At 44.4% G+C, this 14257-nt stretch overlaps 1 protein-coding gene across 2 annotated transcripts in view; it reads right to left on the bottom strand.

The window, feature by feature from the left end:
- The window catches only part of usp22 (ubiquitin specific peptidase 22), a 160538-nt gene that overhangs the window by 21956 nt on the left and 124325 nt on the right, over positions 1 to 14257 (bottom strand). For both annotated transcript variants that reach the window (XM_052022494.1, XM_052022495.1), the window contains exon 5: positions 3574 to 3743. In XM_052022494.1, the coding sequence (XP_051878454.1) occupies positions 3574 to 3743 (170 nt within the window). The remainder of the gene's footprint in view (positions 1 to 3573; positions 3744 to 14257) is intronic.

Genomic DNA, 14257 nt, shown 5'->3' with positions numbered 1-14257 from the left:
CATTTTTACAAAATCTGAAGACTGAATTCACAGAAATCAATGTTCTTGTGTGAATACAATGATACAAAGGCAGATATTTTTAAAAAGCTTGAAAGATGACAAGCAAAGCTCCAAAAGGAAACCTACACAAATAGAGCACGTTGCTTGGTGGGAACAATCGCATGTGATTTTGTATTCTATTCACACCCAGCTCTTTCAAGAATATGTAGATCTTCTGCTGACTCATTTTTGTAGAATATTTGGTTCTTCTGTAGAAAATGATGAGTAAAAGCAAAAATGTGCTGGAGTTGAGAGATCAAAACCCAGCCCTGAAAACTGAAATCAAATGCTGGGGAAAAAAAAACTTTACATCTGAAAGGGAGAGATGGATGACTTAAGGGTTTCAGACAGAGATCCTTTATTAGAACAACAAAAATGTTCACTGTGAAAGTCCTTTATGCTGATTTATAAAATCTGCACAGTAACGATAAAAATGACCACTTTAATGAATTTTGTTCAGAAAGTATTACCTGTTTCTATGTATATAAAGCAGCTGAAGTAGAGTTATCTGTAGCTAAATTCAGTGGCCTTTGCTTCCAACAGACAGCCATACACCAGTGATTGTAAACAAATGCAGTTAAATCACAAATGAGTCATTTTATCAGAATTATGATCAAGCAAGAATTTTAGTCTAGAGCAGGAAAATTACCTTACAGAAAGGGAAAGATTAATATGTAATAAAAATTAAATATGTAATGAGATTTAGAGGTTGTTCTTAAGACCAGTATTTATAACTTGTCCCTATTTGTCCCAGAGAAGGCAGTTGTAAGCACCTACTTGAAGTGTTGCTGTCCATGATATGGTAAAGGGAAGGTGCTAAGACCATCTTCAAGGCTATTTGCTGGCACTTAAGTGGCTTGTAGAGATATTTGCTTTGTCGTTAGCCAATGGCAAAGTTCCAGAAGATGGGAGGGTGGCTAATGTTGTTCCATTGTTCAAGAAGGGTAGCTAGGACAGGCCACGGAAATACAGGTCAGTGAGCCTGACTTCAGTTGTAGGAAAGTTACTGAAGAGAATTCTGAGGGACAAGATCTACCATCACTTGGACAGTTAAGGTCTGATCAGGAATAGCATGGTTTTGTGCATGGGAGGTCACGTCTGACAAATCTTTTGGAGTTTTTTTGAAGAGGTAATTAAGGGGATAGATGAAGGTAGGATGTTGTCTATATGGACTTTAGTAAGGCCTTTGACAAGGTCCTGCATGGATTCAGAATTAGCTCGATGATAGGAAGCAGATGGTGATGGCTGAAGGTCAATTCAAAGGTTGAATGTTAAAGTCGAAGGCCTCCGACTGGAGGACTGTGATTAGTGGGGTGCCCCAGGGACCTCGGTTATTCATTTACGTAAATGATTTGGATATGAATCTGCATTGCATGATTAGCAAGTTTGCTGATGATTCTAAATTAGGGGGTCTTGTTGATAGTGAAGCAGGTTACAATGAATTACAAAGAGATCCTGATCAGTTAGGGAGATGGGCTGAGGAATGGCAAATGGATTTCAACTAAGGTAAGTGTGAGGTGATGCATTTTGGATAGTCAAACTGGGGTAGGACTTGTACAGTGAATGCCAGGGCACTGACAAGTGTTATGGAACAGAGGGACCTGGGAGTACAAGTGCACAGTTCACTGAAAGCGGCTGCGCAAATACAGGGTGGTGAAGGCGGCATTTAGCATGCTGGCCATCATCAGCCAAAGCATTGAGTTTAGGAGTAGGGACATTATGTTGCAGTTATATAAGTCTTTGGTGAGGCTGCACTTGGGAGTATTATGTACAGTTTTGGTCACCCTTTTATAGGAAAGACATTGTCAAGTTGGAGAGGGTGCAGAAGAGACTTACGAGGATGCTGCCTGGACTAGTGGGCCTGAGTTATAAGCAAAGGTTGGCTACGTTGGATCTTTATTTTTTGGAGCATAAAAAGAATGAGGGATGACCTCTTAAAGTTTATAAGATCATGAGGGGCATGGATAAGGTGGATGGTCACAATCTTTTCGCCAGGGTTGGGAAGTCCATAACTAGAGGGTGCAGATACAAGATAAGAGGGGAGAGATTTAAAAGACACCCAAGAGGTAACTTCTTTACACAGAGGGCAGTGAGTACTGGCAGAGGAAGTGGTCAAAGCGGGTACAATTGAACATTGAAGAGACATTTGGACAGGTACATGGAGTGGAGGGGCTTGGAGGGTTATGGGCTGAACATGGGCAACTGGGACTAGCAGGGAGGATGCTGTGGTCGGCATGGACCAGTTGGGCTGAAGGGCATGTTTCCGTGCTGTATTACTCTAAGTTACAATTATGCCACACAGACCAAGCCAGTTCTCTCTTCAGCTGGGTACAAACTGCTTCCTTAACTGAAAATTTGAAAATGGTACTGAACACTAGTGTAACGCTATTACAGTGCCAGTGACCCAGGTTCAATTCCAACCACTGTCAGTAAGGAATTTGTACATCCTCCCAGTGTCTGCGTGGGTTTCCTCTGGGTGCTCCAGTTTCCTCCCACTTTCCAAAGACGTACAAGTTAGGAAGTTATGGGCATGCTATGTTGGCACTGGAAGCACGGCGACACTTGTGGGCTGCCCCCTGAACACTCTATGCAAAAGATGCATTTCACTGTGTTTTTATGTACATGTGATAATAAAGATATCTGATCTTAAATATCCCTATTTGTAACCTTTGGATGGGAAGAAGGGTCAGTGATGAAGCAACAAACAGTTGGGCCTAGGAGAACATCGCGAGGAAGTCTTGCAATGTTGTCTAAGGGTCAAGACAATTGACCTCCAACCATTACAACTGGGCTCCTCTGTGTGAAGTATGACACCATCTGAGTGGGTTTCCTTACAATTCCCTTTTACCTCAACACCATACTTGGTCAAATACTGCCTTGATGTCAAGGACAGTCACTCTTGCCTCACCTCTGGAATTCAGCTGATCTATATTTGAATTAATGTAGGGAATGATGTTGAGAGCACCTGTCTCCATGCTGTAAAACTCTATGACATTGTGAGACATATCCACCCAAATGATTCTACCTGGATACTGTGAGTCAAGGTCACTTCTCACTATTGCCCATCCTTAATATCAGAACTTTCTCACCTCCTTATCCATTCTACTTTGCCTTTTCAAACACAAACTATATTCAATCATCAACTTTGGCCAACTTGCAAACACGTCTCTGTAATAGCTATTAGATTGTTCATCTCCATTCCTCAATTTGTGTATTATAACTGCTTCACTCATTTAGATGGAGCCTTTCCTTCAAACTTTATTTTTCCGTACCTTTACCCCTTTTGCTGTCATACTGTCCTACTATTCTCGCGTTTGACTGTTCACGGACTGATATTCATTGATGTCCCTCCCCACTATCTCCCCTCAAGATAAGCTGCTTCTATACAAGATGCTTCTGAAAGAAGCAAATTTTCCTCCCCAGACCTCAGGTTTAGGAACACATTGCTTAGTGGTGGCTTGATAATGTAAAATACAAGCGGCACTCTGCATTACATTCAATAGCTGTTGCCTGACCATGCTAATAAGCACTCACCTCCTGAAATAGCCTAGACATTTCACAGACTAGACAGCAATTGGGACTCTGCATTTCACATTTGTGTCGGTCGGAAAGGAAAAAATCACGGAGTAATGGAGTGTGGGTAAGTGCCTGGACAATGCAATTCATGAAGCAGGTGTTCCCTAGGTTTATGAGGCCTCGGAGACCTGAAACAGAGAATACAAGAGTCAGCAGGATCTTATAGCATTCTTGGTCTCCAGCACAAAAATCACTTATATTGTTAAACCAAATATGTTTACAAAAGTACAAATGAATACAAGTTATATAAATGAATTGTGTTCTATTTGTACATTTCTACAGATGACACAAGTGTATGGCCATGTAATACCAAAGCAATGTATTATCTATGTATTTTCAAATTTCAGTCACAGCACAAAATATACAGAAAGCAGCACAACTTTTCACTCTTGCAGAAGAGCTCTAAAGCATCAATATTTTGGGAAATAATTTGCTACCAATTCAGAAAACAGTTTTGTTTCATCAAGACTGTTCCTTCAGTTCCAGAACATTTTACATAAATAGAAAATAAAATCAGCACAAACTTGGATTCCATTGGCCCACGCTCACTGTTTCTTTCTGGATAATTTCCATTCACTCAATCTTTTCCTTTTCTTCTACCTCTATGCTTCTCTACACTCACCAGATTTGGAGAAAAAGTTATACATGGATCAGAACTCAGGGTCTAACCTAAGCATAAATTAGAAGACATGATGGCTGGCCTTCTGGCAGGTGCTGTAACACAATCACAAGGTTAGAGTAATACAGCACAGAAACAGGCCCTTTGGCTTAATTTGCCCATGTCAACCGAGGCACCTATTTATCCCACTTGCCTGTTTTTGGCCTGTATCCCTCTAAACTTGTCCTATCCATCAACCTGTCCAAATGGCTTTTAAACATTGCAATTGTACCTGCTTCTACCACTTCCTCTGGCAGTTTGTTCCATATACCCACCATATTCTGTGTGAAAAACTTGTCTCTCAGGTCTTCTTTAAATCTTGCCCCTCTCACCTTAAGTCTATGGCCTCTCATTCTAGACTCCCCTACTACAGGAAAAAGAGTGACCATCCACCTTATCTACATCCCTCATGATTTTATAAAGCACTACAAGGTCACCCCTCAGCCTTCTTCACTCCAGAGAAAACAGTCCCGGCCTATCCAATCTCTCCTCATAACCCAGGGCCTCCAGTCCCAGTAACATTCTTGTGAATCTTTCCTGTGTGAATCTTTTCTGCACCCTCTCTAGTTTAATCACATCCTTCCTGTAGTACAGTGCCAAGTGCCATCTCACCAACGACTTGTCCAACTGTAACATGATGTCCCAACTAGCACACTCAGTGCTTCGGATGATGAAGGCAAGCATGCCATATACCTTCTTCACCACCCTATGTTGGCACTTTCAGGGAATTATTTATTTGTACTGCAAGCTCTCCCATTCAACAACACCCGTCCCACGGCCCCGTCATTCACTATGTCTGCCCTGGTTTAGCTTTCCAAAATGCATCACTTTACACCTGCCTGAGTTAAATTCGATCTACCCTTCCTTTGCCCACAGTTGTTCAAGGTCCCATTGTAACCTTAGATAACCTTCTTCACTAATACACCACCAATTTTAGCATCATCCTCAAACTTACTAATTACGCCACCTACATTCTTGTCTCAATTGTTAATATACATGACAAACAGGGGATCCAGCACTGATCCCACCAGCACACCAGTGGTCACAGGCCTCCAATCTGATAAACAATCCTCCACTACCACCATCTTTCTACCAAACTAATTTTGTATCCAATCGGCTGGCTCACCCTGGATACCATGTCAAAGGCCTTGCTAAGGTCCATGTAGACAATATTCACAACCCTGCCCTTGTCAATCCTTTTGGTTACCTCCTCAAAAAAAAATCAAATTCAAGAGACAGTATTTCCCACGCACAAAGCTATGCTGACTATCCCCAACCAGTCCTTGCTTTTCCAAATGCAGATAGATCCTGTCTCTCCAAAGCCCCTCCCTTAAATTTCCCACCACTGATGTTAGGCTCACTGGCCTGTCATTTCCTGGCTTGTCATTGCAGCCTTTCTTAAATAAAGGCACAAGATTAGCCACTCTGCAGTCTTCTGGTACCTCACCCACGACTAACAAAGCTACAGGAATCTCTGCCAGGGCCCCAGCAATTTCTTCCCTTGCTTCCCACAACATCCTAGGATACATTTGGTCAGGCCCTGGGAACTTATCCACCCAAATGCACCTCAAGACTGTCAACACCTCCTCTTTCATTATGTCATTATGGTTCAGGACATCACTGTTCTCTTCCCCAAACTCACCAGCTTCCATGACTTTCTCCAAAGCAAATGAATATTTCTTTTATGTATCTAAGACCTCACCCATCTCCTGTGACTCCACACATAGATGATCATACTGATCCTTAAGGGGACATATTCTCTCCCTAGTTTCCCTTTTACTCTTAATATACTTGTAGAAGGGGCTTATACTTTGGCTCAAGGGGCTTAGGCGTAAAGAGACGAGGCAGGTGAGTAGCTGGTAGGTAAAGGTAAGTTTTCCCTGTTATCTGTTATAAATTTTTAAGTAGGAAAAAGCTAGGTGGGTGGGGGTGGAGGGGGAAGAATTAGTTCAGATGGAGGACATGGTGGTGTGCTGCAGCTGCTTGATGTGGGAGATTGTGGACCTTGCTGCAGTCCAAGATGGCCACACCTGCAATAAGTGCTTGAGGCTGGAGGAATTTCAGCTCAAACTTGATGAGCTGGAGTTGCAGCTTTAAACACTGCGGAGCATTAAGGAGGGAGTTATGTAGGTACTATACATCAGGAGACAGTCACCCCCCCTTAGAGCAGGTACTTCTGGAGTCCAGGAAGTAGATAGAAGGGTGACTGTCAGGGAAGGGAAAAGGAAAAAGAAAATGAACAAGCAGGTAGTGGAGAGGAGCCCGGAGGCTGTTCCCCTCAATAACAGGTTTTCCGCTTTGGAAGTGTTGAGGGGGATGACCTGCAGGGGCCTAGCAGCAGTAGCCAAGTCTCTGGTACTGGGACTGGTCCTGCTGCTCAGAAGGGAAGGGAGGAGAAGAGAAAGGCAGTAGTGATAGGGGAGTCGATAGTCAGGGAAACAGATAGGAGGTTCTGTGGAAGTGAGCATGAATCCCAGATGGTATATTGCCTCCCAGGTGCCAGGGTCCAGGATGTCTCTGATCGGGTCCACAGGATTCTTGAGCGGGAGGGAGAACAGCCAGAAGTCGTGGTTCATGTTGGTACCAACGACATAGGTAGGAAGGGGGATGAGGTCCTGAAAAGTGAGTTTAGGGAGCTAAGCAGGAGGCTGAAGAACAGGACCTCAAGGGTAGCAATCTCAGGATTGCTGCCAGTGCCACGTGATAGTGAAGGTAGGAATAGGCGGAGATGGAAAATAAATGCGTGGCTGAGAAGGTGGTGCAGGAGGGAGGGTTTTAGATTTTTGGATCATTGGGATCTCTTCAGGGGAAGGTGGGAGCTGTACAGAGAGGACAGGTTACACCTGAACCTGAGGGGGAGGGGCCAATATCCTTGCAGCCAGGTTTGCTATGGTGGTTCGGGAGGGTTTAAACTAGTTTGCGAGGGGGATGGGAACCAAAGGAGTAGGTCAGAGGAAGAAGGGGATGGGGAAAATTCGGATCTAACAGGTAGAGAGGTTTTGAGGAAGGAGAGGCAGAGTACAGGCTATAAAAGTTGTAAGGTGGATGGGCTAAAGTGCATTTACTTAAATGCAAGAAGCATTGGAATAAGGGAGATGAACTGAGAGCTTGGATAAGTACACGGGACTACAATATTGTGGCTATCACAGAGAATTGGCTGACATCAGGGCAGGAATGGATATTGAATATTCCTGGTTTTCAGTGTTTTAAAAGGGTTAGGGAGGGGGGAGAAGAGGAGGAGGGGTGGCAATACTGGTCAGAGACACTATTACAGCAGCAAAAAGGGTGGATAACGTAGAAGGATCCTCTCTAGAGTCAATATGGGTGGAAGTTAGGAACAAGAAAGGAGCAGTTACTCTACTGGAAGTATTCTATAGGCCCCCTGGTAGCAGCAGGGATACTGAGGAGCGTATTGGGAGGCAGATTTTGGAAAGATGCAAAAATAACAGGGTTATTATCGTGGGAGACTTCCACTTCCCAAATATTGATTGGCACCTGCTTAGTGCCAAAGGTTTAGACGGGGCGGAGTTTGTTAAGTGTGTACAGGATGGATTCCTGTCACAGTATGTTGACAGACCAAGTAGAGGGAATGCCATATTAGACCTAGTTTTAGGTAATGAACCGGGTCAGGTGACAGATCTCTCAGTGGGTGAGCATTTGGGGGACAGCGACCACTGCTCCATAACCTTGAGAATTGTCATTGTCAGAGGACGGGAAGATATTTAATTGGGGAAAGGTGAATTATGGGGCTTTAAGGCGAGAACTAGGGAGTGTAAATTGGGGTGACATTTTTGAGGGGAAATGTACTACAGAGATGTGGTCGATGTTCAGGGATCTCTTGCAGGATGTTACGGATAAATTTGTCCCAGTGAGGCAGAGAAGGAATGGCAGGGTGAAGGAGCCATGGGTGACAAGGGAGGTGGAACAACTAGTTAGGAAGAAGGAGGCAGCATACGTAAGGTGTAAGCAGCAAAGATCAGACAGGGCTTGTGAAGAATATAGAGTAGCAAGGAGGGAACTTAAGAAGGGGATGAGGAGAGCAAGGAGGGGACATGAAAAGGCTTTGGCGAGTAGGGTTAAGGAGAATCCCAAGGCTTTTTACTTGTTCGTGAAGGGCAGAAGGATGGCTAGAGTAAAGGTAGGTCCGATTAGAGACAAAGGTGGGAAGATGTGCCTGGAAGCTGTGGAAGTGGGTGAGGTTCTCAATGAATACTTCTCTTCAGTATTCACCAAGGATAGGGGTCTTAATAATGCTGAGGACAGTGTTGGTAAGGGTAATGTTCTAGAGTATGTAGATATCAAGAGAGGATGTGTTGGAGCTGTTAGAAAATATTAGGACAGATAAGTCCACAGGGCCTGACGGAATATTCCCCAGGCTGCTTCGCGAGGCGAGGGAGGAGATTGCTGAACCGTTGGCTAGGACCTTTAAGTCCTCGTTGTCCACAGGGATGGTACCAGAGGATTGGAGGGTGGAGAATGTTGTTCCCTTGTTCAAAAAAGGTAGTAGGGATAGTCCAGGGAATTACAGACCAGTGAGCCTTACGTCTGTGGTGGGCAAGCTGTTGGAAAGGTTTCTAAGAGATAGGATCTATGAGCATTTAGAGAATCATGGACTGATTAGGGACAGCCAGCATGGATTTGTGAAGGGAAGATCTTGCCTCACTAGCCTGATAGAGTTCTTTGAGGTGGTGACCAGGAAGATTGATGAGGGTAGAGCAATAGATGTGGTCTACATGGATTTTAGTAAAGTGTTTGACAAGGTTCCGCATGGTAGGCTTCTTCAGAAGGTTAGAGGCCAAGGGATCCCGGGAGGCTTGGCCGTGTGGATTCAGAATTGGCTTGCCTGTAGAAAGCAGAGGGTTGTGGTGGAGTGAGTGCATTCGGATTGGAGGGCTGTGACTCGTGCTGTCCCACAGGGTTTGGTTCTGGGACCTCTATTTTTCGTGATATTTATTAATGACTTGGATGGGGGGGTGGAAGGCTGGGTTAGCAAGTTTGCAGATGACACAAAGATTGGTGGTGTTGTGGATAGTGTGGAGGGCTACCAAAGCTTGTAGAGGGACATTGATAGGATGCAGTGCTGGGCTGAGAAGTGGCAGATGGAGTTCAATCCGGAGAAGTGTGAGGTAGTACACTTTGGAAGGACAAACTCCAAGGCAGAATACAAGGTAAATGGCAGGATTCTGGGTAGTGTAGAGGAGCAGATGGATCTGGGGGTTCATATCCACAGATCACTGAAGGTTGCCACCCAGGTGGATAGGGTAGTTAGGAAGGCTTATGGGAATGTTAGCTCTCATAAATCGTGGGATTGAGTTTAACAGCCACAAAGTAATGATGCAGCTTTACAAAACTCTGGTTAGACCACACTTGGAGTACTGTGTCCAGTTCTGGTCACCTCATTATGGGAAGGATGTGGAGGCATTGGAAAGGGTGCAGAGGAGATTTACCAGGATGCTGCCTGGATTAGAGAGTATGGATTATGAGGAGAGACTAAAGGAGCTAGGGCTTTACTCATTGGAGAGGAGGAGGATGAGGGGAGACATGATAGAGGTATACGAGATACTAAGAGGAATAGATAGAGTGGACAGCCAGCGCCTCTTTCCCAGGGCACCAATGCTCAATACATAAGGGCATGGCTTTAAGGTAATGGGTGGGAAGTTCAAGGGAGATGTCAGAGGGAGGTTTTTCACCCAGAGAGTGGTTGGTGCATGGAATGCTCTGCCGGCGGTGGTGGTGGAGGCTGATATGTTGGGCAAGTTCAAGAGATTGTTAGATAAGCATATGGAAGAATTTAAGATAGAGGGATATGTGGGAGGAAGGGGTTAGATAGTCTTAGGAGTGGTTTGAAGGTCGGCACAACATGGTGGGCCGAAGGGCCTGTATTGTGTTGTATTGTTCTATGGTTCTATAGAATTTCCTTGGGTTCTTTTATCTGCCAAAAATATCTCATGTCCCCTTCTGCTTTCCTGATTTCCTTCTAAAGTGTACTCCTACATCCCTTATACTCCTCAAGGGATTCACTTGATCTCAGCTGCTTGTACCTGACATATGCCCGTTTTTTTTTGCTGATCAGAGCCTCAATATCCTAATAACAATATCATCAAAGGTCAACTTTCCAGGCAAATTATTCAAATTTAACTATTGTCGGCCCAACCTAGGTACAAGTCATTTCCAGTATGCTGTATGATGAAAACATTTAAAGAATTCTTAGTAGTAAACCAATGACAGGAGTTCTGCAGTGACCTTGACGAGGAATACCACCTCCAAACCAAAATCAATAGGAGATATTTAATTACAAAGCAAAAATAGCACAACCCTGCAAAGCAACAAGCTGTCTTTGAAATCACACAGGATGCTCCAGACAAACCAGCATAATCTCCCTTCGCTTTTTCAATACTGCTCCCTATACAGGTCTAAGAGTTTTTGGAGTAACTAGCACAAGATCAGAGGGACAAGAGGGACAGGACTGGATAGTTAATGTTCCAGAGTTTTGATGTTTTAGAAAACATGGGGGGGGGGGGGGGTAGGGGAATTTGAGTTGAGTTGCCAGGGACAATATCACAGCTGCACTCAGTGGGGATATAATGGAAGGCTCATCCAGTGAATCTACAAGGGTAGAACTCAAAAATAAGAAAGATGCAATAGCTCTGGTGGGATTACACTACAGAACCCGCCACCCCCCCACCCCCCAAAAGCCACTGGGACATTGAGGAACAAATATGCAGGCATATTAGGGAAAGGTGCAAAAACAATAGGGTTGTTGTTGTGGGTGATTTCAACTTCCCCAATATAGACTGTGACCTCCTTAGTACAAGGGATTTAGACAGGGGAGAATTTGTTAGCTGCATTCAGGAGGGTTTCTTAAATCAGTATGGAGATGGTCCAACTAGAGGAGGGGCCACACTGGATCTGGTGTTAGGAAATGAGCCTGGCTAGGTGACTGACCTTTCAGTGGGAGAACATTTCAGGAAAAGTGATCACAACTCCTTAAGTTTTAAGATAGCTATGAATAAGTATGAACCTTGTGGGAGAGTATTAAATCAGAGCAGGGCAAATTAAAAGAGTATTAGGCTGGAACTAGGGAGAGTTAATTGGGAACAGCTGTTTTTGGCAAGTCCATATCCGACATGTAGAGTACAGGACAGGAAAATTCCAGTCAGGAAGGAAGGACAAGGATGGCAAGGTAAGGGAACCGTGGATGTCGAGAGAGGTGGCGAATTTAGTCAAGAAGAAAGTGCATGTAAGGTTTAGGAAGCTCAATTTGGGCATTTATTTCAAGAGTTAGGAATTTATGTTGCAGCTTTATAAAACTCCAGTTACGCCGTATCTAGAGTACTGCATCCAATTTTGGTTGCCCATTATAGGAGGGATGTGGAGGTTTTGGAGAGGGTGCAAGAGGTTTTCCAAGATGTCACCTGGATTAGAGGGCATGTGCTATAAGGAGAGGCTGGACAAACTTGGGTTGTTTTCTCTGGAGCAGCAGAGGCTGAGGGGAGACCTGATAAATGTTTATAAGATTCTGAGAGGCGTAGATGGAGTAGACAGCTCGTATCTTTTTCCCCCCAGGGTCAAAATGTCTAATACTAGAGGGCATGCATTTAAGTCGAGAGGGGGTAAGTTTAAAGGAGATGCATGGGGCAAGTTGTTGTTTTACAAAGACATTGGGTGCCTGGAATGCACTGCCAGAGGTGACAGTGGAGGCAAATATGACAGAGGTGTATAAGAGGCTCTTGGATAGGCATATGAATATGTAGAGAATAGAGGAATATGAGTATTGTGTAGGCAGAAGGGATGAGTTTAGTTAGGCATTTAATTACTAGTTTAATTAGTTTGGTACAACATCATGGGCTGAAAGGCCTGTTCCTGTTCTGGACTGTTCTATGTTCGATGTAAAATTAGCAATAAGCCAAATGTTCAGACATACTCGTATTCAACAGCATGGAAGGCAAAGCAAAACACCAAATCTTAGAAGACTTGACCAATGAATGACCAATTGGTCATTCACTCATTAAATGTATTCATACAGCTGTAAATCAGGAAGGCAAAAAGGGAACACAAGATATTATAGGTAAATGGAGAATCCTGAGATTCTATATGTATATTAAAAGGGTAACTAGGGAGTGAATAGGTCCGGTTAAGGATCTGTCTGGTCATGTGTGTGTGGAGCCACAGGAGGTTGGTCGAGGCCTTAAATGAATACTTCTCCTCTGCATTTACCACGGAGAAGGTCATGGAAGCTAAGAATTCTTGGAGGAGAACTGAAACATATCAATATCATGAAAGAAGTTTTGGCGGTCTAGAGGCAGATAAAGGTCGATAAATCCTGGGGCTTGACCATGTTTATCCTAGGACATTTTAGGAAGCAAGAGAAGAAATTGCTGGGGCCCTGAAAGAGATTTCTATCTTCCTTAGCCACAGGTGAGGTACAGAAAGACTGAAGGATAGTTAATGAAAGACTGAAGGAAGGGACTGTTGTGTACTATGTCTCACTGAAACATGGCTTACACCTGCCTCACCTGACTGTGCTATTCAAGCTGAGGGCTTCTCAATTCATCAAATGGACCGTACAGCATCCTCAGGCAAAGTTAAAGGCAGAGGGGTCTGCTTCTTAATCAATAACTTGTGGCGCTTGGACATGATGGTCCTGGCGAGCTCCTGGAATATCTAACGGTGAAGTGTCAACCATTCTATTTGGCAAGGGAGTTCACTTCAGCTATCCTGATGGCAGTCTACATCCCACCACAGACAGACATGAAACCTGCACTCAATGAGCTATACTCCATGGTCAACGACCTTGAGACAGGATACCCTGAGGCCCTCTTCATTATCGCAGGTGACTTCAATCAGGCCAACCTCAAGAGTGTGTTACCAAAATACTACCAGCATATCTCCTAGAGGACAATACGGGTGTTCCCAAACAGGAAACCATAGATGAACCAGGAGATCCACTCCCTACTGAAGTCAAAGACTGCTGCACACAAATCTGGTGATCCTGATCTGTACAAGAAATCAGGATATGACCTTTAGAAAGCTATCAGGGATACCAAGAGGCAATACTGACTCAAAATAGAGTCCCAGACCAGCCGTCAGTTATGGCAGGGCTTACAGGCTACAAGACGAAGATGGGCTGCATAGTTAACAACAGCGCATCCCTTCCTGATGAACTCAACGCATTCTATGCACATTTTGAACAGAAGGCAAGTGGATTGTCACCACCCACCCTGACAGCCTCCAATGCAACTGAACCTGTGGTCAACGTTGAGGACACAAGATCAGTCTTCCGGAGAGTGAACACAAGGAAAGCACCTGGCCAATATGGTGTCCCTGGCCGTGTGCTCAGATCTCGTGCTGATCAGCTGGCAGAAGTATTTGCGGACATACAGTATTTAACCTCTCCTTGCTTCAGTCTCAGGTTGCCAGCTGTTTTAAGATGACCACTATCATCCCGGTACCAAAGAAAAGCAAGGTGACGTGCCTCAATGACTACCGACCAGTGGCTCTGATATCCACCATCATGAAGTGCCTTGAGAGGCTGGTCATGGCACACATCAACTCCAGCCTCCCAGACAATCTTGACCCACTGCAATTCACCTATCACCAAAACAGGTCTACAGTGGACACCATCTCCCTGGCCCCACACTCAGCTCTGGAGCATCTGGACAGTAAAGACACATACGTTAGACTATTGTTTATTGACTACAGCTCTGCCTTCAATACAATAATCCCAAGCAAACTTGTCACCAAACTCCGAGATCTAGGTCTCAACACCTCCCTCTGTAACTGGATCCTTGACTTTCTAACCAACAGACCACAGTGAGGATAGGCAGCAATATCTCCAGCACGATTATTTTCAACACTGGTGCCCCACAAGGCTGCATCCTCAGCCCCCTACTCTACTCCCTATACACTCATGACTGTGGGGCCAGATTCTGCTCTAACTCCATCTACAAGTTTGCAGATGATACCACCGTTTTAGGCCGTATC

The sequence above is a fragment of the Pristis pectinata genome, chromosome 8 (genome assembly GCF_009764475.1).
Source record: "Pristis pectinata isolate sPriPec2 chromosome 8, sPriPec2.1.pri, whole genome shotgun sequence".
Taxonomy (NCBI): Eukaryota; Metazoa; Chordata; class Chondrichthyes; order Rhinopristiformes; family Pristidae; genus Pristis; species Pristis pectinata.
The sequence above is the reverse complement of the archived record's forward strand: the minus strand, read 5'-3'. Positions and strand labels throughout refer to the sequence as shown.